We start from the raw sequence: 27,934 nt of genomic DNA, 5'->3' as shown, positions 1-27,934 counted from the left end.
TTAATTTTTTTCCAATTAAGGGGCAATTTAGCATGTTAATTCCACCTACCCTGCACATCTTTGGGTTGTGAAGGCGAAACCCATGCAAACACGGGGAGAATGTGCAAACTCCACACGGACAGTGACCCAGAGCCGGGATTGAACCTGGACCTCGGCGCCGTGAGGCAGCAGGGCTAACCCACTGCGCCACCGTGTTGCCCTAGAAGGATCCAAACCTGACCGCTGGCAAATCGCCCTGTTGGTCGTCTTCTCAGCCTTCGGGCCACGCGGCAGCCCCCTCACCACCACGCCAGTGGAAGTAGCGGGGGCGGCGGCACCATCAGTGGCAGTGTTAGAGGTGGGGCAATTGTTTCTAATATGTCCCACCTTCTTGCAGGCGAGGCACCGGGCGCCACCCGCGGACTAGAAGATGCGGTAGGTTTTGTCCCCAAAAGGGATCTCAAAAGTCCCTTCCAGGACCACCTCCCGAACCAGGCAAACAAAGACCTGGCGCCGGAATAAGAAAATATGCTTGAGGGTGGGATCTTTGAGGCCGAGTGGGAGCGGTATCACCTCTGACCGTCCCTCCCCCAGTTGATGGAGGTGGGTGAGGAGGAGCTCCGTGGGAATAAAAGGCGGGACATTAAAGAGGATAACTCTCTCGGCGGTGGCCTCCAGCGGGTCCACCACCAGGTAGATCCCGCCCACCGTGAGCCCTTTTTCCAGGGTGAGGTGGACCGCCCGCTCAGCTCTCAAAAAGAAGACAGCTTTGCCATACACCTTCGAGGCTGCAACTATGGCCGAAGGGCCAACAACCTCTGCCACAACACAGGCCTCGATTGACATGGTGGGGTGGGCAGAACACTTCACTCCCAAGCTTTTGGGTCATGAGGCGAAACGGTGACCTAACCCCAGGAACAGTGGGGAGAGTGGAGGCCACCACTCCCGCAGAGGTGGCTGTAGAGGACCCCATCACCGGCGTAGGCGGTGTTGTTGCCATCCCGGTTAGTGGTGGACGATAGGGGAGAAAGGGGAGGGAGAGAGAGACTGAAGGGGAGGAGGGGGGTGGGGAAGGCACAGGGGGATGGACCGCAGTGGCTAAAATGGCTTTTTGAGCTGTTCAGTTCTTTTGTTATCATGAACTGTGACATGTACACTAAGGGCATTCAAATGGTCATTGGATAGACCTATGGACGATAAGGGAATAGTGCAAATGGGCTTTAGAGTGGTTTCACAGGTCGGTGCAACATTGAGGGCCGAAGGGCCTGTACTGCGCTGTAATGTTCTATGTTCTATGTATTTGTTTTTTCCATCAATGCAAAATGTTTTGGGGCAAACGATTCATTTTTCCTGATTTGTCATTTTGAGGTGGCAATGCCTGAAATAATCTTTATTATTGTCACAAGTAGGCTTAAATCAACAATGCAATGAAATTACTGTGAAAATCCCTTAAGTCGCCACACTACGGTGCCTGTTCGGGTACACTGAGGCAGAATTCAGAATGTCCAATTCACCTAACAAGCACGTCTTTCGGGACTTGTGGAAGGAAACCGGAGCACCCAGAGGAAACCCACTCAGACACGGGGAGAACGCACAGACAGTGACACAAGCTGGGAATCAAACCCGGGTCCCTGGAGCTGTGAAGCAACAGTGCTAACCACTGTGCTACTGTGCCGCCCAGTAAAATGGCCAGCCTGTGTGTCACAATATTATTATGAGCTATCACGCCATCAAGGTCCCCGGTTCGATTCCAGCCACTGTCAGTGTGGAGGTTGCACATTCTCCCCGTGACTGCATGGGTCTCTCACCCACAACCCAAAAAGATGTGCAGGGTAGGTGAATTATCCATGCTAAATTGCCCCTTAATTGGATAAAAAAAGAATTGGGTGCACTAAATTTATTTTAAAAAAAGAGACAGGGCAAAGTGCCCCTGTTACACTTGCCTCTTTGGGTTTAGAAAAAGAGCCTGAGCCTGATACAGTATCTGAGAGTGGAGTTTTGGGAATGTGTTTTGGTGGTTATACTTTGAAGCTGCAGACTTTTCTGGGTGGCTAGCCAAGTATGCACAGAGGTCTTTTAAATAGGAAAGAGCGCTCTGCTGAAGTTTGTGCCTGGGCTTGCAGTGTGACTGTGATTTTCACAAAGCATTTATGTGAATACCCTAATCCTAAGCCTATCCACCTGTTTACATGGTAATCGTTTACCATTTCCCTGCTGATCAATAACTATCTTCAATTGGCTGTTGGGTGCACTTGGGCAGTGCTGACTCCAATTAATTTTTAATCTGCAAAGCTCAAACTTGACCTTTCAATTTGCTGCTTTGTTCGAGCAACATTTGCTGATGTCTGTGTGGGGTGCTTACCATTTGATTAATTGTGGGGGACAAAACTCATTCTAGCACTTTAGCACTAAAAAGATGGGTGTTTCAAAATGAAATAAACTTTTTTTTGATTAGCTTCAATTAATGTTTGCCATATCAGGAAAAGCGGTGTATCTAATTTTTATGAACCGCTTGTCTTTAGCTGTCGACAGGAGCTTTTAGGCTAACTCTTACGTAGCTTTGTCCATCAATGGGTGTTTTAAACTGATGCAGTATTTGATAGTTGGAAATATTTACTTTGTATCTTTCCCCTTCAGGTGTGTCGTAATATATCATGAACTAAAATTAACATTAAATTTTTTAAAGAGTATCCAATTTTTTTTTCCAATTAGGGGGGCTTTTTAGCATGGCCAATCCACCTACCCTGCACATTTTTGGGTGGGGGTGAAACCCACGCAGACACGCGGAGAATGTGCAAACTCCACACAGACGGGAATAAAATTAACGGATTTGTATATAGTATCTTGGCCGATTTCTTGGAAACTTTTTAAATGCAACTCTTGGGGGTTGTCAGTTTGCTCATGAGGGCCCCACAGGGACCAGATCAGTCATTCAGTTTTTGATGGCGGCTGGGGCGGGCGTCTTGACAGGGGCTTGACAAAATGCCCTGTACGTCTTTAGCATCATTCACCTGAATAGAGAAATGGGGCTTGTGTTTTATGTCTCACCTGAGTGATGGCATCTCATTGAATGTTACAGCACAGAAATAGGCTATTCAGCCCATCAAATCTGTACCGGTGATGTTCTTCCTGAACCTTGGCTTGTAACCAGGCTCTCCTGATTTGATTTGATTTATTATTGTCACATGTATTAGTATACAGTGAAAAGTGTTGTTTCTTGCATGCTACAGACAATGCACACTCTACATAGGGAAAGAAGGAGAGACTACAGAATAACTAGGATGTAGAGAGAAGCATAGAACGAGAGTAAAAGATAGAATTAGAGGGTAAAAGATAGAATTAGAGGGAACCCCCCCCATCCCCCCTAATTTTTTTTTTGCTTTCTAGAACTATCTCACCTTGGATACAGTCTGTTTTTAAAAAATAAACATTTAATTCTGGTATTGTTGGTTTTACAACGAAAAAATAAACAATATACATAAGTCTATAAACATAGTGCAAATGCCGTCTCCCTCCCTCCCTCCCTTACAAGTCCCACCTTTATTATCCCCCTACTCTAAGCCAAACTAACCCCCCCCCCCCCCCCCCCCCCCCCCCCCAACTTTCTGCTGACGATAAATTTTCTGCAAAGAAGTCGACTAGAATGGTTGCCACCTCCGGGCGAACCCTAACATTGACCCTCTCAGGCGAACTTGATTTTCTCCAAACAGAGAAAGCTAGCTATGTCAGCAAGCCAGGTCTCCAACTTCAGGGGCTTTGAGTCCCTCCAAGCTAATAATATCCATCTCTGGGCTACCGGTGACGCAAAGGCCAGAACGTCTGCCTCTTTCTCCTCCTGGATTCCCGGATTTTGCGACACCCTGAAAATCGCCACCTCCGGACTTGATGCCATCCTTGTTTTTAAACACCGTGCACATGATGTCTGCAAACCCCTGCCAGAATCTCCGGGCCACTGTCATGTGAGCCCGGTGAATGACCTTGAACTGTATCAGGCTGAGTCTGGTGCATGTTGTGAACGAGTTGACTCTACTCAATGCATCCGCCCAGAGACCATCCTCCTAACTCCTCTTCCCACTTGCGCTTCAGCTCCTCTGACCCCATGAGTTCCTTATAGATGTCGGAGACCTTCCCTTCTCCCACCCACACTCTGGAAACTACCCTATACTGAATCCCCCTTGGTGATGGGAGTGGGAAGGTTGAGACCTATCTATGTAGGATGTTCCACACCTGCAGGAACCTAAATTTGTTTCCTCTCGCCAATCCAAATTTCTCCTCCAGCTCCCTCAAGCTAGGAAAGCTCCCTTCTTTAAACATATCCCCCATCCTCTCAATTCCTGCCCACTGCCATCTCCGAAACCCTCCATCCATCCTTCCCGGGGCAAATCGATTATTATTGCAGATTGGAGACCAGACCGATGTTACCTCCGCTCCCACGTGCTTCCTCCATTGGCCCCAGACTCTCAGGGCTGCCACCACCACGGGGCTGGTGGAATACCATGCCGGCGGGAGCGGCAGAGGCGCCGTTATCAATGCCCCCAAAATGGTGTCCTTACATGAGGCCGCCTCCATACGCTCCCATGCCGACCCTTCCCCACCATCCACTTCCTAATCATGGCTATATTCTCCGCCCAATAATAGTTACTGAGGTTTGGCAGCGCCAGCCCGCCCTCTCCCCGGCACCGCTCAATCATCCCCTTTTTTACTCGCGGGATCTTGCCCGCCCATGCAAAGCCCGTGATAACTTTGTTAATCCGTTTTAAAAAAGGTCTGCGGAATAAAGATGGGGGAGACACTGGAACACAAACAGGAATCTCAGAAGGACCATCATCTTCACCGCCTGGACCCTCCCAGCTAGTGACAACGGGGGCTTGTCCTACCTCCGAAAGTCGTCCTTCATTTGGTCCAGATTAAGTCTGTGCAACCGTTCCCATTCCCGCGCAACTTGGATGCCTAGATACCTAAAACTTCCACCTACTACTCTAAACGGCAGTTCCCCCAGTCACCTCTCCTGTCCCCTTGCCTGGATCGCAAACATCTCACTTTTCCCCATATTTAGTCTGTACACCGAAAACCGGCCAAATTCCCCCAGAATCCTCATGATTTCTTCCATCCCCTCCACTGGGTCCAATACATACAGGAGCAGGTCATCCACGTAAAGCGAGATTCTGTGTTCCACCCCCCCCACCCCACCCAAACCCACCCCCCGACCAACCCCTTCCAGCCCCTCGAGGCTCTCAGCGCAATTGCCAGCATCTCTGTAGCTAGCGCGAACAACAGTGGGGAGAGGGGGCACCCCTGTCTCGTCCCCCGATGTAGCCTAAAATGGTCCGATGTCGTCCTATTCGTCGGTACGCTCGCCACAGGAGCCTGATACAGTAACCTGACCCAGTCAATAAAGCCCTGCCCAAATCAGAACCGTCCCAGTACCCCCCAAAGATATTCCCATTCTACTCAATCAAAAGCTTTCTCTGCGTCCATTGCAACCACTACCTCCACCTCCCTACCTTCTGGGGGCATCATGATCGCATTTAGCAACCTTCTTACATTGGACACCAACTGCCTTCCCTTAACGAACTGTCTGGTCCTCCACAATCATGTACGGAACACAGTCTTCAATCCTAGAGGAAAAACCTTTGGCCAGCAGTTTGGCGTCCACATTCAACAGGGACATCGGCCTGTAGGACCCACATAGCTCCGGATCCTTATCCCGCTTCAGAATCAGCGAGATTGTGGCCTGTGACATCGTCGGGGGAAGCACCCCTCTCTCCCTTGCCTCATTGAATGTCCTCATCAACAGCGGCCCAATATCCCAGTAAACGTTTTATAGAACTCCACTGGGTACCCATCCGGCCCCAGGGCTTTACCCGACTGTATGGCCTTCAGCCCCTCCGTTATCTCTTTGATCCCAATCGGGGCCCACAGTCCTTCTGCCAGCTCCCTGTCCACCTTCGGGAAATTCAGCCCCCCGAGGAAGTGCCTCATCCCCTCTGCCTCAGGTGGGGGCTCCGACCCGTCCAGCCTACTATAAAACTCCTTAAACGCCTTTATTCACCGCTGCTGAGTCTCCCGCCAGGTTCCCGTCTCCATCCTTTACTTTCCCTATCTCCCTGGCTGCCTCCCTCTTTCTAAGCTGCTGTGCAAGCATTCTGCTGGCCTTCTCTCTGTGCTCATAAATTGTCCCCCCTCTTTCTAAGCTGCTGTGCAAGCATTCTGCTGGCCTTCTCTCTGTGCTCATAAATTGTCCCCCTCGCCTTTCTTAGCTGCTCCACCTCCCTCCCTATGGTTAACAAACCAAACTCCGCATGTAGCCTCCACCGTTCCCTTAAAAGCCCTGCCTCTGGTCTCCACACACTCCTGTCGACCTGTAGTATCTCCTTTACCAGTCGGTCCGTCTCTGTCCTGTCTATCTTCTCCCTGTGGGCCTGTATCAAGATCAGTTCCCCTCTAATCACCGCCTTCAATACCTCCCAGACCACCGCTGCTGAAATTTCCCCCGTGTCATTGACCTCCAGGTAGTTCTGAATGCATTTCCTCAACCACTGCACTGTAAATTCTATGACTCTGTGACACCTCATCCGCTAAAAGCCCCACGTCTAACCTCCAGTGCGGGCGCTGGTTACTGTCTTTACTAACCTGTAGGTCAACCCAGTGCGGGTCATGGTCTGAGATTGTGATCGCCGAGTACTTCATGTCCACCACCCCCGTCAGTAGAGCCCTGCTCAGAATAAAGAAATCAATCCGGGAGTACACTTTATGCATGTGAGAGTAGGAAGGAGAACTCCTTTACTCTTGGCTGCCCAAATCTCCTTGGGTCCTTGGGCCCCCCCCCCCCCCCCCCCCCATTTTCTCCATGAACCCTCTTCGCTCCATAGCCATTGCTGGCACCCTACCATTTTTTGAGCTTGACCGGTTTAAACCAGGGTCAATAATTGTATTGAAGTCCCCTCCCATGACCAGCTTATGCGAATCTAGGTCCGGTATCTTCCCCATCATCCTCTTTGTAGACTTCACATCGTCCCAGTTTGGCGCGTATATATTTACTAGTACCGGCTGCACCCCCTCCAATTTCCCACTGACCATAATGTACCGGCCTCCTCCATCCGAAACTGTTCTTCCCGCCTCAAACACCACTCGCTTGTTGATCAGGATCGCGACCCCTCTAGGCTTCGAGTCCAGTCCCGAGTGAGAAACCTGTCCAACCCAACCTTTCCTTAACCTAATCTGATCAGGTACTCTAAGGTGTGTCTCCTGCAGCATTACCACGTCCGCCTTCACGCGCGCCCTCTTGACCAGCCCATTGAGCCCTCTTTCATTCCAGATGATCAGTCTAGTTGGGGGCTCATCGCACCCCCCCCCCCCCCCCTTCGCCGATCAGCCATCCCCTCTCTTGGGCCAATCGCCAGCCCGCCCCCCATGCCTCCACCAGCCCACCCCCAGGCAGCCTCCACCCCCGACCTCTTCTCTGTCCCTCAGCAAAAGTCCCTCCCTCATCAGCAGAACATTCCCCCCTCCCCCTATCCAAGTAGCAGCACAAAATAAATCACCCCCTCTGATAAGTCTAACATCTGCTCAACCCCCACTACGCTTCCGTAAGCGTCTACCATTCGCGGCTTCCTCGCAAGCGCTCTGTGAGCCCTGTCCACCTCCAAGGGTCAGGGGAATGCCTCATCCCCCAGCAGCTTCTCGAACATGTCCGCTATGTATGCCCCAGCATCGCTCCCTCGGATCCCTCCGGGAGCCCAACGATCCTCAAGCTCTGCTGACGGAACCTATTCTCTAGGTCCTCCACCTTCTCCAGGAGCCTTTTCTGCTGGTCTCTCAGCATCCCCACCTCCAACTCCACCACTGTTTGATGTTCCTCCTGGTCAGCCAGCGCCTTCTCTACTTTCTGGATCGCCCGATCTTGAGCATCCAATCTAAGTTCAAAAGTCCGACCCGAGCGGGAGCCACCAAATGTGCGACTTACTCCTTCATAGCCGCCACCGTAAGTCCCAATCTCTGTTTTAACCTCGTCAAAGGTCTTCACTATTTTAAAACCAGATCAGATCACTCTATAACCTCTGCTCGAGCGGAAAAGCATAACCGCTCTAGTTTTTCCTACAAGTGGAAACATCCTCTCCACGTCCACTCTATCCAGGCCTCGCAGTATCTTGTACGTTTCAGTAAGATCTCCTCTCATCCTTCTAAACGCCAATGAGTACAGATCCAGAGTCCTCAAACATTCCTCATACGACAAGTTCTTCATTCCAGGGATCATTCTTGTGATCGTCCTCTGGACCCTTTCCAAGGGTACACAGGGAGAATTCAGAGTGTCCAATTCACATAACAGCACGTCTTTCAGAACTTGTGGGAGGAAACGGGAGCACCCGGAGGAAAACCACACCGACACGGAGAGAACATGCAGATTCCATACAGACAGTGACCCAAGTGAGAATCAAACCTGGGACCCTGGCGCTGTGAAGCAACAGAGCCAACAACTGTGCTACTGTAACCGTAATTATCTATCACAAAACACAAAGGATCATGGCACTAATTAAAAAGCAGGACACTGCAGTTGCTGTAAATCTGACAGAAAACACTGGAAATACTCAGATCATGGCATATCTGGGGAGGGAAACGGAGTTAACTGTCCTCAGAAGGGAAACTCACAGGATACTACTACAGTGCAGGAGAAGCCAGTTGGACCATTGAGTCTGCAGCGACGCATGAAAGGTCCGGACCAACCTAATCCCATTTGCCAGCACTTGGCCCATAGCCTTGAATGTTATGGCGTGCCAATTACTCATCCAGGTACCTTCTAAAAAGATGTGAAGCAACCCACCTTCACCACCCTCCCAGGAAGTGTATTCCAGACCATCACCACTCACTGGTTAAAATGGGCGACTCCGATTAAAGGGACGATCCTTTAAAACAGAGATGAGGAGGAATGTTTTCAGCCAGAGGGTGGTGAGTCTGTGAAACTCTTTGCCGCAGAAGGATGTGGCGGCCAATTCACTGAGTGTCTTTAAGACAGAGATAGATAGGTTCTTGATTAATACGGGATCAGGGGTTATGGGGAGAAGGCAGGAGAATGGGGATGAGAAAATATTAGCCATGACTGAATGGCGGAGCAGACTCGATGGGCCAAGTGGCCTAATTCTGCTCCTATGTCTTATGGTACCCGAACAGGTGCTGCAGTGTGACGACTAAGGGATTTTCACAGTAACTTCATTGCAGTGGGGAAAATGGAAGAGATGAGGTTTCTTCTATAAGAAAGCTAATCATGCTCTACAGTATTTATAGATGTCCTAGAATCCCTTTTAAATAACCTTGGCGTCAAAACTCCTTGCACCGTGTGTGTACTGAGAGGAGTAAGAGGGGAAGAAAAATGCAGCCTCCACAGTGTCTCAAACATCTGCACAATTGACCTTAATTAAATACCCTTGCTGAATCACTACAAATACTTGGTTCTCTTGCTGTTAATATGACCTTTTTGGGGGAAAACCGTAAACTTTAACTTTTAATAAATAATGGAGAGCAGTACTTGTTTAAGATGGAATTTAAAAAATTATTTTTATAGTAACAAACAGTACCAGAGTATATTAATCTCTCGTTCAACAGTGCATAATATTGAACACATTTGACTACACAGAAGACAGCCATTGATTTGTAATTAAAAGAGCTTTTCACAATGCATTTGTCAAATTTCCTGTATAGTGCTGCCGTACATTACCGAAGCCATTTGTCCAAATTGATTAACTGAGTTCCTTGCACCTTCCAGGATGCATGTGTATTATTATTATCTGTGCTGAATTTTGAAGTCTGGTGGTTTATTTGTGCAGATTTTTTAAGTAATCCCGTTGCATTGGGTGGATACTTATTTATTTTACTTTATAGCTGTGAGAAAGTAGAAATGGCGGAACAGGAGCCAACCGCAGAACAGCTGGCTGTCATTGCTGCCGAGAATCTAGAGGATGAATCTGCAGTGAGTTACAAGGCACCAGCACAGAAGACTCTTCAGGAGATTGAGGAACTGGACAAAGATGATGAGAGCCTCAGGAAGTACAAAGAGTTACTGCTGGGGAATCGCTCTAAAGTTCTTGGTAAGTTGGAACTTTAAAAAAATACATTTAAGAGTATCCAATTCTTTTTTTCCAATTTAGGGGCAATTTAGTGTGGCCAATTCACCTACCCTGCATATCCTTTTGGGTTGTGTGTGTGGGGGGGGAAGAGAGAGACTCACTTAGACAGGGGGGAGAATGTACGAACTCCACACTGACAGTGACCCGGGGCCGGGATTGAACCTGGGTCCTCGGCAGCGTGAGGCAGCAGAGCTGACCACTGCGGCACCGTGCCGCCCTGCAATTTTTGTATAAGCTACTTTTGTACCATCTGTTTTTATTCAAGAAATGTATTTACTTAAGTGGCACCCTCTACCTTGTTTTTTTAATCCATCATCAGACCCTACTCTATTTTCTCAGTATACACAACTGTTTCCAGGGAAGGGAAGCAAATTTGGTCCAAAATGTGCAAAACAAACACAAGAACATGTTACGTTCCACAAAAAATCCTCCTGATGGCTCCGTGAGTGTAACCAGGAAGCAGCTGAATCTTACAGACAAGCAAGGTCCTAGGTTTAATCTGATCCTAGCTGGAAGTTTGTGGTGACCGTAGAATTGGCCTCAGTGCTGCTTAGTTAGGGAGGGGAAAGTTAGTTAATTCTCTCTTGAATGGGGACATATGAATGAGGATATAAAGATATCTGGGAATTGCATATTCCGGCTTGGTGTCAGAGTGCCTCCTGCAGTGTATCATCCTTTAATTGGCAAAGAGCAATCTTGACCTTTCATGAGTGTAGCATTGAACATCTTTAGTCAGTCAAAATAAAATGAATTATCACATGAGGACGAAACAATAAAAAATCTTCTAGAGGCAGCACGGGGGCACAGTGGTTAGCACTGCGCCTCATGGCGCTGAGGTCCCAGGTTCGATCCCGCCTCTGGGTCACTATCCGTGTGGAGTTTGCACATTCTCCCCGTGTTTGAGTGGGTTGCGCCCCCACAACCCAAAGATGTGCAGGGTAGGTGGATTGGCCACGCTAAATTGCCCCTTAAAAAAATTGGGTACTCTAAATTGGGTACCTCCCTGACGAAGAGTATTGCTGAAGAAATTATTAGTCTTACCTTACATTTGAGTGCGGGCTGTCTGATGTGCAAGTGGCAGAGAAGTCTTATTTCTCCTTTAAATCCACTTGATGCAATTGAGTGCCTTTTGTTTAATTATGCCTCTGGGTTGCTTTCATTTTTACCTTTAAAGGGGCTTGATAAAGATAAATTCAGGTTGCTTCAGTAAATAAAGGAGAATTAATGGCAAATGAGTTTGGAAGGGGTGGAAAAATAACCCAACAAGGATTAGTCCTTCAGGAAAGATGAGAAAAAGAACTTTTCGGAACCTTGCTACTGAGATGCAATACTATTCAGAATGGTTCAAAATCAATACAATATTTTTTTTAATGAACCAAAGGAAATTTGTATAATTACATAAAGGTAATGAGTTAAAGCCGCCTGGCAGTGTGCATCACCACTTTACTGTATAATATCAGATATTTGCATTGTTCAGTAATTCCGAATCGCAACGGGGCATAAAATGGATTTTTTGGGCATTATTGCAGTTGTTGACAGACCAAAGAAATGGGCGCTGTTTTCATTCGAACAATGGAGGTTAGGAGGTGATTCAGTTGAGGTGTTCAGCATTGAACAATGGGGTGGGTGGGTCGGGGAGCAACTGTTTCCACTGCTAAGTGAATTAGTAACTATAGTGTGCAATTATAACATCAGAGGGAGAAGAAATTGGGAGATTTTTTTTTTAATGAAGAAGTAGCTAGTTGAGATATAGAATGCCCCATCAGAAATTATGGTGAAAGTGGAATCCACATGAACTTTCTAAAAGGAAGTGAATAAATATTGGGAGGAGAAAGCGATTAAGGGGATATCCCTTTCAGAGAACTGCATAGATGTGGCTTAATTCTGTGCTGTGCAATTCTTTTTTTTAATATAAATTTAGAGTAGCGAATTCTTTTCCCCAATTAAGGAGCAATTTAGCGTGGCCAATACACCTATCCTGCACATCTTTTTGGGTTGTGGGGGTGAGACCCACACAGACACGGCAGAACCTGCAAACTCCACACGGACAGTGAGCTGGGGCCGGGAACGAACCCGGGTGCTCAGCGCTGTGAGTCAGCAGTGCTAACCACTGTGCCACCTTGTGCTCTACAACTCTGATTTTTATCTCGCCCCATTACTGTGACCTAACAAAAATCTATTGATGGTCAGTCTTGAAAATTTAAATTGAGGCAGAATTCCCAGCCTTGTGTGTGCATTCTGGATTTGCATGATCATTGTAGCAAGAGTGTTTCCTGATTTCACCCCTAATGACCTGTTTCTAATTTTAAGATTGTGCCATCTTGCTCTGGATTCCCCAACCTTGGAGCCAGTTTCTCTGTATGTACCTTATAGAATCCCTTATTTTTTAAAACCAAAGTTTATACAAGCTTCTTTTCAAAGTGGTTAAGCCTTGGTATCAACCTTGGTATCAGACTGCACTGCACCCCTTCTGCTGTCAATGTATCTATCCTGAAGATTGGTGCCCAAAACATAACACTCAGTTCATGTCGGAGTCTGACGAAGGATGGGCACAACTGAAGCATCAGTTCCTCAGCTGTGTATTCCAGAACCCTTGAGACAAAAGCCAGCATTCTGTTGTTTCAGGTCTGCTTAAAGCTGATGAAAGTGGCTGAATCAGGGAGACTGTCTATGCCTGGACACTTTGCTTGTTTGGTTATTTTAAAGGTACACTCTGGCTTCTCCCCTCCCAAAAGGTTACTGGTTGTACTTACCTGCTGGTCTTAGTTTTCAGATTTGTGCAAAGCTAATCTTTTTATAAATAAAACAAATAATGTTGCAGCACGAAATGCACATGCCTGCCTTTCTGTGTAGTAATCCATTATCCGATCACCTACTGTTAAATATTTTAGCATTACTGTATAAAAGAACAAAAGAGCTTTGGCATTATTGCGTTCTAACCTGGTTTATGCACTCGAATTTGTTACTTGATTGTGATCCAGCTTTGAATAGATTACAAAGCTCCGAGTTATTTAAATCAAACCTTCCTGTCATTGTTTCATTCATGGATTTCCTCCGGGTGCTCCGGTTTCCTCCCGCAGTCGAAAGATGTGCAGGTTAGGTGGATTGGCCATGCCAAGTTGCCTTCAGTGCCCAAAAAAGGTTAGGTGGGGTTACTGGGTTACGGGGATGGGGCTTAAGTGGGGTGGGCTTTCCAAGGGTCGGTGCAGACTCGATGGGCCGAATGGCCTCCTGCACTGTAAATTCTATGATAGAAAGGAAGTTAAAACTTTGTACTGAAGGATACCCAAAGTTTTGTCTTGTAAGTTCTTTCAAGTTTTTAAAGCAACACCTGATGCATCCTACTCTGATGTACCGTTAAAACTGAATGTCGGTGGGAAGTCTTTGTTAATGTGCTGTGTGACCGTGGTTGGGGGAGTCACTGGAATGTTGGCTTTTCACCGGGGGCCTGATCTGAAATCTTGTAACGTTGAGCTAGTTGATTAAATGTAAGTGTTTATGCTATTTTCCCTTCAATCTGTTCGACACAGCAGGGTGAATGATCATCTTGAGACATGTGCATTTCAGCTTATTTTGCAGTATTATGTCCTCACTGCTTCTGTTAACTAACCTGCACGCACGTCCTGCATGTATGTGGTTTCCCAGTGAGTGTGATGGAGGCTGGGGAACGATACAAAACAAGCTCGTTTTGACATGGTTGCAAAATATTTTCTTCTTCCTGAAGTGACTGCAGCAACAGTACCTGCCACATTTTTATCCTTAAATATAATTAACAGAAGTGTATAATTTGGAGCCTTACCATTAAGGTCACGTTTTTGGCTGTTGTGTAAAATTTTATCTTACATTTTCCAAGGAATTGTGATTTGTTGTAAGTAATTGTAAAATGGACACTGAAGATGAGGTGCATTTCTTGTAGATGGGATCGGTAACTAGTATCTAGACCTGACAGGTGGGCCAACTGTTTTGGATGTAGCCAGTCGCTAGTTCTGATGAAGGGTTGTGTAAACGTTTAACATCCAGCTGATGAACGATTGGGCGTTTCTCATTTTCTGTTTTTATTTGTTTTTCAGGATTCTTTTAGGTTTTTTTTTATTGACGTGCAGTTGATATTTACCTAATTTGGACATAAGTATCTCTTGTACATGAATCACAACAGAGCATGCATTTATCTGCATAAATATAGCAGCCAAAATTTGTTGTCCAAACTGTAATCCGATGAAATAATCTTTTGCAGTGGTTGCGTTGTGACTCCAGCTGCAGTATTTTTGCCAAGCGTACCTAATAAATATAGTTTCAGAATGTTAGTCCCAACTCCGAGCTGAATGTGAACAGCTACAAAGTAGAGGAAAGGATTTGGGCACTTAGCTTGATTATTGTTTCCTAAAATAGCCAAAATTTGTACTAACAAAGTCACATACAGATTCCACAAGAAAAAAGATCTGTACCATTTTTCACTTGAGGGACCCATCAAAACACTTATTAATTTGAATTGAAATAGATCCTGTCAATAGCAGGGCATGCATTGAGAATAGTCTTCACTTGGAGGCTACATTTATTTTACAATGAGACAATTTGATGTGAGTAATTGTAAGGCAGTAATATGACTGACTGCACCTTTTGGACAGATTATTTTGGCATTGATTTATATTCCTCGATATTTGTACATCTATCCAGAGGACTGAGATGCCAATGATGATGTAAACTTTGCTGTGAAAATGAACTGTCTGAGTTTCTTGCCAGTAACGTTTGTCACAATAAAATCCCCATTTTCTTCCCAAATTGGTACTGCCTTTTAATTTAAATATCGTAAGGAGTTTGCCTAGTTAGGTCCCGTGACATATTTGTTTATGAAAATGAAACATTACTAATAATGGCTCTTCAGGTGGGAGAGAGGATAGTTGGGTTTTTCCTTATTAAGTTGCGATGAATAAATGCTTGGCTTCAACTTTAATGTAGAGCGCTGTTCAGAGATTGTTCAGTTGACAGTTCAGAGCTGGGATGTGTTCCTCCTTGAGCTGTGCCCACTGCATGATGCACTAGAGCTCATCCAAAACTTTACAGCCTAGATCCAATCTTGCAGCAAGTCCCATTTACCAATAAACCCTTGTATGCTGACTGGTTTGGCAACACTTCAATTTTAAAATTTGCATCTTTGTTTTCAGATTCCTCTCTCGCCACCCCACACCGTGCAAGAAAAAACTCTGTAGCCTCCTACAGCACTCCAAAATGTCTGCATTCCTCCAATTTTGGCTTTTTCTCCATGCCTGATTTTAATTGACCCGCTGTACCTTCAGCTTCCAAGGCTCTATGCTCTGGTGTTCCCTCCCTAAATCTCACTCCCTTCCAGTCGCATACTTTAAGCTTTTGATAATTCCCCCCATAACATCTCCTTATTCGGCATGGTGTCAAATTTTATTTCACAATGCTCCTGTGAAATGCATTGAGTCATTATACTACATTAAAGGTTCTAGTAAATGCAAGTTAGCTCTTTGCTTAACGTGTGGCTGCTGAAAAAGATCAGTCTCTATTATCGTTCAATAAAATTGGAGATTCGGTTATTCATTTCACTTTATCAGCCCATGCATTTAGTCTTTTACTTGTTGTTCTGGGAGAAATTGATTATTACACCAAAAAAGCAGCAGCTTGCACGTTATATGTGTCTCATAGTCCCGTTTTGCCACGCCCGTTTCAATTTTTCCCCTTTGTCCAGATGTGTCTAACGTTTTGAATGTGTTTCTCGGTGAATATTATTTTGTTTGTGTTGCAGTGTTTTCCAATTTAAGAGGTTAGTGGTTTGTATTCCCCAGCGGGCCACACTGTAATAATTCTTGAGCTGAGCTTGAAATGAATGCGAAGCTGATGTAAAACGTGAAGTGTAGTTTCTTTTTAAAAAAAATTAAAAAAAAAATTTTATTCAAATTTTCACAATATCAACAACAAAATACAGAAAGAACCCCCCCTCCCAATATACATAAATAATAAATTAACAACCTTCATCAACACAACGGCAAAATTACACACCCACTCAAGAAAAACGACCCCCCCCCCCCAGTTGCTGCCGCTACTGACCATCTTCTCACGTTCTGCCAGGAAGTCCAAGAACGGTTGCCACCGCCTGAAGAACCCTTGTACCGATCCCCTTAAGGCGAATTTCACCCCCTTCAACTTAATAAACCCCGCCATATCGTTGATCCAGGATTCCACGCTTGGGGGCCTCGCATCCTTCCACTGAAGAAGAATCCTTCGCCGGGCTACCAGGGACGCTAAGGCCAGAATACCGGCCTCTTTCGCCTCCTGCACTCCCGGCTCCTCTGCCACCCCAAATATTGCGAGCCCCCAGCCCGGCTTGACCCTGGAACCTACCACCCTCGACACCGCCCTCGCTACACCCTTCCAAAAGTCCTCCAGCGCTGGGCAGGCCCAGAACATGTGCGTGTGATTTGCTGGGCTCCCTGAGCACCTAGCACACCTGTCCTCGCTCTCAAAGAAACGTATTATCCTTGCCCCAGTCATGTGAGCCCTATGCAGCACCTTAAATTGTATGAGGCTGAGCCTCGCGTAAGAGGAGGAAGAGTTCACCCTCCCCAGGGCATCCGCCCACATCCCCTCATCAATCTCCTCATCCAACTCCTCCTCCCACTTACCCTTTAACTCCTCCACTGAAGCCGCCGCCTCCTCCTGCATCACCTGGTATGTTGCCGAAATCCTTCCCTCTCCAACCCACACCCCCGACAGCACCCTGTCCTGGACCCCGTGTGGCGGCAACAGTGGGAACTCTACCACCTGCCGCTGAACAAACGCCCTTACCTGCATATATCTGAAGGTGTTCCCCGGGGGGAGCCCAAACTTCTCCTCCAGCTCCCCCAAGCTCGCAAACTTCCCGTCCACAAACAGGCCCCCCATCCTTCAAATGCCTACCCTGTGCCAGCTCAGAAACCCTCCATCCATATTCCCCGGGACAAACCGGTGGTTCCCCCGAATCGGGGACCACACCGAGGCCCCCACCTCCCCCCTGTGACGTCTCCAGTGCCCCCAAATTTTGATGGTAGCCGCCGCCACCGGGCTCGTGGTATACCTCGTTGGACGAAGTGGCAGCGGCGCCGTCACCAGCGCCTCCAGGCTTGTGCCCACAGGACGCCATCTCCTGCCTCTTCCATCCCCCTCCATCACCCACTTACGCACCATTGCCACGTTGGCGGCCCAATAATACCCACAGAGATTAGGCAGCGCCAACCCCCGCACCCCTGCACCGCTACAGGAACACCCTTCTCACCCTCGGGGCCTTCTGCACCCATACAAACCCCATAACGCGCCTGTTAACCCGCCTGAAGAAGGCCCTAGGGATCAGGATGGGGAGGCATTGGAACAGGAACAAAAACCTTGGGAGCACCGTCATTTTAACTGACTGCACTCTACCTGCCAGGGAGAGTGGCAGCATGTCCCACCTCTTAAACTCCTCCTCCATCTGCTCCACCAGCCTCGTGAAGTTAACCTTATGCAGGGCCCCCCAGCTCCTAGCCACCTGAACCCCCAGGTACCTGAAACTCCTCTCCACCCTTTTTAGCGGGAGCTCGCCAATGCCCCTCTCCTGGTCCCCCGGGTGCACTACAAACTCGCTCTTCTTCATATTAAGCTTGTACCCGGAGAAATCTCCAAACTCCCTAAGGATCCTCATCACCTCCGGCATTCCCCCCACCGGGTCCGCCACATATAGCAGCAAATCATCCGTATAGAGCGACACCCGATGCTCCTCCCCACCCCGCACCAGCCCCCTCCAGTTCCTCGACTCCCTCAATGCCATGGCCAGGGGTTCAATCGCCAGTGCAAAGAGCAGGGGGGGGGACAGGGGACACCCCTGCCTTGTCCCCTGGTGTACCCGGAAATACTCTGACCTCCTTCTGTTCGTGGCCACACTCGCCACCGGGGCCTCATACAGCAGCCTCACCCACCTGACGAACCCCTCCCCGAACCCGAACCTTTCCAACACCTCCCACAGGTACCTCCACTCCACCCTATCAAAGGCCTTCTCCATATCCATCGCCGCCACTATCTCCGCCTCCCCTTCCATCGCCGGCATCATTATAACATTCAAGAGCCTCCGTACATTGGTATTCAACTGCCTCCCTTTCACGAACCCCGTATGATCCTCGTGTATGACCTGCAGCACACAGTCCTCTATCCTCATGGCCAAAATCTTTGCCAGCAACTTTGCGTCTACATTTAAGAGTGAGATCGGCCTGTATGACCCACACTGTAGGGGATCCTTGTCCCGCTTCAGGATCAGGGAAATCAGCGCTCTGGACATCGTCGGGGCAGAGCCCCCCCCTTCCCTTGCCTCGTTAAAGGTCCTTGCCAACAGCGGGCCCAGCAGGTCCGCATACTTATTATAAAATTCAACCGAGATCCCATCCGGCCCCGATGCCGTCCCCACCTGCATGTTCCCTATCCCTTTGACCAACTCCTCCAACCCAACCGGCGCCCCCAACCCTGCCACCTGCCCCTCCTCAACCCTCGGAACCCCATCCGGTCCAGGAAGCGACCCATCCCTCCCTCTTCCAGTGGGGGCTCAGACCGGTACAGTTCCTCGTAGAAGTCCCTGAAGACCCCATTGACACCCACCGCACTTCTCACAGTGTTCCCCCCTCCATCCCTAGCTCCCCCGATCTCCCTAGCTGCCTCTCGCTTCCGAAGCTGGTGCGCCAGCATACGGCTCACCTTTTCTCCGTATTCATATACCGCCCCCTGCGCCTTCCTCCACTGCGCCTCCGCCTTCCTGGTGGTCAACAAATCGAATTCAGCCTGGAGGCTACGCCACTCCCTAAGCAATCCCTCCTCCGGGGGCCTCCGTGTACCTCCTATCCACCCTCCCCATCTCCCCCACCAACCTCTCCCTCTCTCTCCTTTCCCCCCCTCCTTATGTGCCCTAATGGAGATCAGCTCTCCTCTGACCACTGCCTTCAGCACCTCCCAGACCACCCCTACTTGCACCTCCCCATTGTTATTAGCCTCCAGGTACCTCTCTATACACTTCCGGACCCGCCTGCTCACCTCGTCCGTCAGCAACCTCCACTCCCAGCGCGGGAGAAAAAGCCCACGCTTTCCACTCGCCCGTCCCCGCCTCCCCATGCGCAGCACCCTATCCAGGCCCGGTCCCACTACCCCCCCCCCCCCCCCCCCCCCAAACTCAGACCACCACCACCCCCGCGGGGCCCCATCGACCCCATAAGCAGTCGTCCGTCCGTCGTCCCCCCCCCCCCCCCCCCAACGAGCCCGCCCGGCGGACCTAATTAACACAATGCCCAACCAGCCCCCAAGAAACAAAGAATCCTCCCTCGAAACACAACCCAGCAATCCCCAACCATCCCTCCACAGCGACCCCCTCATCCCTGACCCCTAGTCTGAGTCCAGTTTTTCGGCCTGAACAAAGGCCCACGCCTCCTCCGGGGACTCGAAATAGTGGTGTAGATCCTTATCTGTGACCCACAGACGCGCCGGCTGCAGCATACCGAACTTCACCCCCTTCCTGTGCAGCACTGCCTTCGCCCGGTTGTAACCGGCCCTCTTCTTCGCCACCACCGCACTCCAATCCTGGTAGATCCGAACCTCCGCGTTCTCCCACCTGCTGCTCCGCTCCTTCTTGGCCCAACTTAACACACACTCTCGATCAGCAAACCGGTGGAACAGCATCAGCACCGCCTGCGGCGACTCTCTGGGCTTGGGCCTCCTCGCCAGCACTCGGTGGGCCCCCTCCAGCTCCAAGGGCCCCTGAAAGGCCCCCGCTCCCATCAGTGAATTCAGCATGGTGACCACGTAGGCCCCCACGTCCGATCCCTCCGGGAGACCCAGGATCCGCAGGTTTTTCCGCCGCGACCGGTTCTCCATCTCCTCGTACCTCGCATGCCAATTCTTGTGGAGCGCCTCGTGCACCTCCACCTTCACCGCCAGGCCCAGGATCTCGTTCTCATTCTCCGAGACCTTCTGCCGGACCTCCCGGATCGCCGCCCCTTGGGCCGTCTGGGTCTCCAGCAGCTTATCGATTGAAGCCTTCATTGGCTCCAGCAGCTCTGCTTTCCGTTCCTTAAAACAACGCTGGTGAAGCTCCTGCTGCTCTTGCACCCACTGCCTCCACGCTGTCTGGTCTCCGCCCGCCACCATCTTGGTCCTCCTCCCTCGCACCTTTCTTTGCTTCAATGCCACTTTGTTAATCGCCCCACTCCATACACTATCGGGGGAATGTTGCTGTCTCCTTCCCACACCGGGAAACGTCGAACAAGCACCGTTGCGGGACCTAAAAAGAGCCCAAAAGTCCGTTTTTAGCGGGAGATGCCGAACGTGCGACTTAGCTCTGCATAGCCGCAACCGGAAGTCCGAAGTGTAGTTTCTGAGCAATACTCTACTGAGCCATTTCATACAGCAAGACTGCTGTGCACGACATCGTGTAAATTTGCCATTCGTGGATTTTGTTAGTCGCCTTCATTTGTTGTAGAAAGTGGTTTGACGTGTCACAACCCGTTAATACATTTTTTCTTAAGACTGGATAAATTGCCAGCTGGACGAACAGAGATTGTACAGAGCACAAAACTGCTGCGTATCCCAGTAAATCTATACTAATCCAGTGTGCTGTAATTAAGCCATCTCATAATTAACATTGTTACAAAATGTTTCCTTGGGTGTAATTACTTCTTAAAATTTGCCTTGTGCATCAGCATGATCATATTTCAATGTTCTGTACTGACATGCACATATTTCCCAACTATTCTTCATGCAGGGTAGTGTACGTTATTGAACTCTAACTCAGTAAGCTAACACGCGAGCCACATCTTGCGATACTGGAAAATACCAGTGCACATCCCGAGATAAACTTTCGATCAATACTGAATTTGCTACTCAGCGGTATGGACATCACAGTGGACTTTATTGTCTCTGTTATGGAAAGAAAGAAATTTGGCCGGGTTGTTATCCAATGACTCATACTGGAAAATATAGGAGTAGCGATCAGGTGAGATTGGCTAAGACTTGGCTGTTCTACCAACCCAGCATCCATAGCCAATAACCTGTCAGCATTCACTCTTAAGATGCACGTTTGAAGATTGGCCTCCCTGGAATGCTTATTGAATTGCTCCTGAACAAATGCTAACATGCTTGTGTGTTTTTTTTTGTCAAATAACTAGAAGCTATTCCTCTTTAGAAATGGGTGAAAGTTTGAACAAGCACACAGGCAAACTGCTGTACGGAAAGTGATTGTTCCAGAACTGCTAGGAGCACCTTCACCTGAACCGTGTTAGGTCCAGCATACTGCCGAATCGCATAACCAGGGATGCAGAGGATTTAGTTAGAGAAAAGACGAGTTAATAATGCAGAGGAGCGATGGGGGAATGATACCTCGGGTGTGACTGGAAGGAACAGTGTGAGCCAGCAAATAAGATCAGAAGGCAAAAAGCCAGAATTAAAGGCTCTTTATTTGAATGCACGCATGCAGCATTCAGCACAAATTGGATGAATTGAAAGCACCGATAGAAATGAATGGATATGATATAGTCATTACAAAGACATGGTTGCAAAGTGACCATGGCTGGGACCAGAATATTCAAGGATTTTTGACATTTTGGAAGATCAGGAGAAAGGATGTGGGGTGGCTCTGTTAATCAAGGATGAGATTAGTACAGTGGTGAGAAATGATCTTGGTTTGATTAAAATATTGCGTCAGTTTGGGTGGAGACATGAAATAGCAAAGGAAAGAATTCACTGGTCATGGTGGCTTATAGGCCCTCTGACAGTAACTACACTTTAGGACAGATTACAAGCCAGGAAATTGATGCTTGTAAGAAAGGTATGGCAATAATTGTGGGAGATTTTAATCTTATAGATTGGATGAATCAAATCGGCAAAAATAGCCTAGAGGTTGAGTTCATAGTGTACTTGGGGCAGTTTATTTGCACAATGTTCTCGAACCAATCAGGGAGCAAGTAACTTCGAACCTGGTAATGTGCAATGAGACAGGATTCATTTCCTCATAGCAGATGGTGAAATTTGAATCCAGTAAAAACTATTTGAATAAAACGTCTGACCATGAAAACATTGTCAATTGTTACAAAAACCCATCTGTTTCATTAATGCTCTTTAGGGAAGGAAATCTTCCGTCATTGTCCTTAACTAGTGTGATGAATGTAGAAATTAATATGCATATTGTATATTTGTTATTAAAAATGTTATTGGAAACCCTGGTTTAAAATACATGCAAGCAGCTAAAGCTGTGATTAAGAAGTTGTAAAAAGTGAGGTAATTATTGATTCTAACCATTTCCTTGTTTACTTAAAGTTGGCTAATGGGAAATTGTTTTGAAAGCTGGAGATTCCCTGGGGTCTAGATAATGTGATGGAGTGGCGTTTAGTCCTAGCTAAGCAGGTCATGGGATAATGTTTTATTAAATTTACAGTCCCAGGTAGCAGGATGGCGCAGTGGTTAACACTGCTGTCTGTCTCACGGAGCCAAGGTCCCAGGTTTGATCCCGGCTCTGGGTCAGTGTCCGTGTGGAGTTTGCTCATTCTCCCGTGTTTGCGTGGGTTTCGCTCCCACACCCCAAAGATGTGCAGGGTAGGTGGATTGGCCACACTAAATTGCCCCTTAATTGGAAAAAAATAAATTGGGTATTCGAAGTTTATTTAAAAAAAACATTTAGAGTCCCCAATTATTTTTCTTTCCAATTAAGGGTTAATTTAGCATGGTCAATCCACCTAACCTGCACATCTTTGGGTTATAGGGGTGGAACCCACACAGACACGAGGAGAATGTACAATCTCTACACACACCATGACCCGGGGCCGGGATTGATCATGGGACAACCTAGTGGGATACAGATTATAGAATTAATGGGAGGAGCCAGGTCTGTCTAGTTTTTGCATTTTGAGACAATTGCAGTAACCAGATTTATAGTGGCACAGCAGCCATCAAAGGTGAATTAAATGTCCGCTGCCCTTTTAATATTGTCTGAGAATCGAGAGCTAAAGCAATTGTGAGTAGTTTACACAGCAATCAAGTCAAAGAAATACTTTTTTTTGTTAAAGTTCCCAATTCTCTTTTTTTTTCCCAATTAAAGGGCAATTTAGTGCTGTCCCTCGACACACAAATCCAAAGTGGGTTCGTGTAAAATGTACAGTGGAAGCTTTGTTCAAGTGTCATTTGGAAAATCTGGCCTGGATTTCTGAATGCAAATCTCGAAGGGAAAGCATAATTATGAGAAAACATTTTAAAGCATGTTTTTGGGAGTGTAGTTTGGAAACTCATGTGACAATCATCTTGTTGGATTCTGAGGAGACATCCACAAAAGTTCACTTGGGGTTCAGAGTGTAGAGATGTATTTGCCCACAGTCATATTGTGAGCTTAAAGGATCTTTGTGCTAATGGGACCATTGTAGATTAACGTGTACTTTGTAATCCATGTTAATCCTAAAACAGTGTGTCGTTGTTAAGGGGGGGGGGGGGGGGTTGAGGCGTATTGTATCATAACCCAATCTTTTCATGTTTAATAAATGGTTTTTTTCTTATTGAAATAAATTTGTGGTCCTGTGACATCCTGTGACTTTGTTCCTCCACATTTTATTTTTTTTAAGTTGCAGTCTTTTGAACCAGAATTCATGCAATTATAACATCAACTGGGCAAACTCATCCCTGTCAACCCTGCAAAGTCCTGATTTAACATTTGGGAGTTGGACGGAATGTCTCAGAATAGTTGAGCAGCAGCCTCATTTAGTCATCCTGATAAAATCATGCCTTACAAATAATGTACACCACCATCACTATCCCTGAATATGCCCTGTCCCACTGACTGGACAGAGCAGAGGTGGTGGCATAGTGGCATGCAATTGGGAGGGTGTTGCCCTGGAAGTTCTCAGCATTAACTCTGGACTTCATGAAATCTCTTGGCATCAGGTCAAATATGAGCAAGGAAATCTCCTGCTGATTGCCACTTATCACACCCATCTCAGCTGATGAATCAGTACTCCTCCATGTTGAGCACCACTTGGAGGAAGCACTGAGGGTGACGAGGGTGCAGAATGTACACTTGATGAGGGGGGGGGGGCTTCAATGTCCCACCACCAAGAGTGGCTTGATGGCACACTGCAGACAGCTGGCTGAGTCCTAAGGGGCATAGCCTCTAGACTGGCTCTGCGACTGCTAGTGAGGGAATCTTGACTTCATCTTCACTTACCTGCCTGCTGCAGATGCAACTGTTCGTGACAGTATTAGTAGGAGCGACCACTGCGCTGTCCTTAATGGAGATTAAGTCCTGTCTTCACATTGAGGATACCCTCCATCGTGTTGTGTGGCACTACCACTGTGAACCAATCTGGAAACTTCAGAGTGGGCAACTATGAGGTTCTGTGAGCCATCAGCAAAATCGTACTCGACCACAATCTGTAACCTGATTAGATCTCAGCTCTGCAGTCCTGCCACATCCAATCGTGAATGGTGATGGAGGAGGCTCCACAATTGTCCCCATCTTTAATGAAGGGAGAGCTCAGCACATCAGTGCAAAAGATAAGGAAGCATTTGCAACAAACTTAACCAGAAGTGCCGAGTGGATGGTCCATCTTGGCTCCCTGTAGAGGTCCCAAGCATCATAATCTTCAGCCAATTTGATTCAGTCCACTTGATATCAAGAAACAGCTGAGGACACTGGATTCTGCAAAGCCTATGGGCCCTGACAGTATTGCGGCAATAGTACTGAAGACTTGTACTCCAGAATTTGCCACACCCCTAGCCAAGCTGTTCCAGTACAGCTACAACACTGGCATCTACCCAGCAATGTGGAAAATTGCCCAGGTATGTCCTGTACACATTGCAGGCCAAATCCAACCTGGCCAATTATCATCCAATAAGTCTACTCTCGATCATTAATAAAGTGATGGAAGGGGTCGTCATCAGTGCTATCCAGTGGCACTTGCTTCATAATAATTTACTTGGTGATGCACAGATTGGCCTCTGCCATGGTTACTACACTCCTCACCTCATTACAGCCTTAATGCAACCATGGACAAAAGAGCTGAACTACAGAGGTGAGGTGAGAGTGACTCTCCTTTCTCCTCCCCCCCCCCCCCCCCCCCCCCCCCCCCCCCCCCCAAGGTTTGATTCCCGGCTTGGGTCACTATCTGTGCGGAGTCTGCACGTCCTCCCCGTGTCTGTGTGGGTTTCCTCCGGGTACTCCGGTTTCCTCCCACAGTCCAAAGATGTGCAGGTTAGGTGGATTGGCCATGCAAAAATTGCCCTTAGTGACCAAAAAGGATAGGCACGGTTAAGTGGATAGGGTGGAGGTGTGGGCTTGAGTAGGGTACTCTTTCCCTGGGCCGGTGCAGACTCGATAGGCCGAATGGCCTCCTTCTACACTGTAAATTCTATGATGCTATGGCAACAAGAAAGTCCGAGCAATACTGGAGTGAATGGGAATCGGGGTAAACTCCCCAGTGATTGGAGACCTAGTTGGTGTAGAGGAATATCGTTGTGGTTGTTGGGAGGTCAATCATATCAGATCCAGGGCATTACTGCAGGAGCCCCTTAGGGTAGTGTCCTAGGACAACCGTCTTCAGCTCCTTCATCAATGACCTTACTTGCATCATAATGTCAGAAGTGGGGACGTTCACTGATGTTCAGCACCGTTCGTGGTGACTCATACTGTAACAGTGTACATTGAAATTCTCAACAAGACCTGGGCAATGTCTAGGCTTGGGCTGGAAAGTAACATTTGCACCATACACATGCCAGGCAATGACTCTCTTTAACAAGACTTTCAATGGCATTATCATCACTAAATCCCCACTATCAACATCGTTGTAGGTTACCATTTACCAGAAACTGAACTGGAGTAGCTATATCAACACTGGCTACAAGAGCAGATCAGTGGCTGGGAATTCTGCAGTAGTTAACTCACCACCTGACTCCCCAAAGCCTGTCCACCATCTACAAGGCACAAGTGGAGTGCTCTCCACTTGCCTGGATGAGTACAGCTCCCAACAACTCTAGGAGCTTGATACCATCAGGACAAATCGGCTTGCTTGATTGGCACCCCATCCACAAACATTCACTCTTTCCACCACCAACCTACAGTGGCAGCAGTGTGTAACATTTACAAGATGGACTGCAGGATCCTTAGCACCTTCCAAATGGACATTCGCTACCATCTAGAAGGACAAGGGCAGCAGACCAGTTAGAGCACCACCACCTGGAAGTTCCCCTCCAGGTCACTCAATCCTGATTTTATATTTCCATCACCATCACTGGCTATAAATCATTGATCCCTCCCCAGCAGTACTGTGAGTTCACCTGCACCGCATGGATTGCAGCGGTTCAAGAAGGTAGCTCACCACCTTTTTGAGGGCTCCTGGGGATAGGCAATAAATGCTTGCTTAGCCAGTGATACTCCCATCCCATGAATAAATTTAAATAAATTAAAGGACGCTCCAGGTAGGAGTAATCTTTTCAGATTCAGTTTGAAGGTGAGAACCTTGCGTCTGAAACTAGTGCCTAAAACCTAAATGATGCTGGGAAGGTATCCCCCGTGTAGGAATCTAGAACTAGGGGGCACAATTTAAAGAGAAGAGGTCTTCCGTTTAAGGGAAGTTATGGTTTATGTGGATCAGGCAAGAAAGTGGAGTTGGGTCACAATCCAATCAGCCATGATATTATTGAATGGCCGAGCAGGTCTGATGGGGTCAAATGGTCACCACCTCACAACACAAGAAATAGGAGCAGGAGTAGATTAAATGGTCCACTGAGTCTTCTCTGCAATTCAATACGATAATGGCTGATCTTGGTCTTCATCTCCACTTTCCTGCATGCTCCCTATATTCTTTGATTCACTGAGAACAAAAGTATGTCTGTCCCAGCCTTAAATGTATTCAATTATTGCAGCCACAAATCTCTGGAGTAGATGATTCCAAAGATTCACATCCTTGAGTGAAGAACTTTTTCCTCATCTCCGTCCCAATGATCAGCCCCTTATCCTCAAACTGTGCCCCCTTGTTTTAGACTCTTGGGCCAGTGGAAACAATCTGTCTACCCTATCAAACTCCTTCAGAATCTTTTGTTTCATTGAGATTGCGCCTCATTCTTCTAAACTCTAGAGAATAGGTTTAATTTAATCAGTCTGTCATCTTCTGAACTTGCGCCAAGCTGCGAGTGTGTGATGTGGGTGTGAGGTTTGAAGGCCGTTCAAATTTTGCGTCAATTACTTCAAGTGGGAGGAGGAAAAGGAAACCGCGCAGTAACCTTCTTCAAAGCGTTAAACAGATTGTGCAGGATCCTTGCAGCTACATTTTTACAGCCTGTGTTGGGGATAGATATGATTTTGTGCCATGCTTGGTGCAAGGTGTGACTGGCGTCGTGGGTTTCCTGATTTGAGTGCCATGACACAATGGGTGGTGGTGTAATTCTGAGGTTGTGGTGTCAGTCAGGCTTCAGAAGGGAAGGGGGTAATGTCATCAACCCAGGCAGTTGTCACACCTAATGGAATTCCCTCATTTGTGAAAACGTACTGTTGCTAACTTTTGGTTGGCTCTTAATTCGTAATTTGCTCTGTTTGTTTAACCTTTGCTCTAGAGTCGCCAGGTATCTTTATGATATCGCCATGAGGTTCAAGTTCAAGTAATGATCAATAACTCAACACACCAATTAGTAAGATTCAAATCAAAACACATTTATTATACACAGTAAATCACTACTCATGCATAAATTCTACTTTCTAGGCTATTTCTATCACTAAAAGGCCTATACTTGGCTTCGGACTGGCCCACCAGGTCAGCGGAATAAATGGCTTTTCGTTCAGGTCCTGAGTCTGCAGG

General features: G+C 47.6%; 1 protein-coding gene across 1 annotated transcript in view; it reads left to right on the top strand.

The window, feature by feature from the left end:
* The window catches only part of arhgdia (Rho GDP dissociation inhibitor (GDI) alpha), a 61,437-nt gene that overhangs the window by 24,524 nt on the left and 8,979 nt on the right, over positions 1-27,934 (top strand). Inside the window, exon 2 of the mRNA XM_072483678.1 lies at positions 9,856-10,061. Within this exon, the coding sequence (XP_072339779.1) occupies positions 9,872-10,061 (190 nt within the window). The 5' untranslated portion in view covers positions 9,856-9,871. The remainder of the gene's footprint in view (positions 1-9,855; positions 10,062-27,934) is intronic.

Source organism: Scyliorhinus torazame, chromosome 18 (genome assembly GCF_047496885.1).
Source record: "Scyliorhinus torazame isolate Kashiwa2021f chromosome 18, sScyTor2.1, whole genome shotgun sequence".
Taxonomy (NCBI): Eukaryota; Metazoa; Chordata; class Chondrichthyes; order Carcharhiniformes; family Scyliorhinidae; genus Scyliorhinus; species Scyliorhinus torazame.
This window is presented reverse-complemented; position numbering and strand designations above follow the sequence as displayed.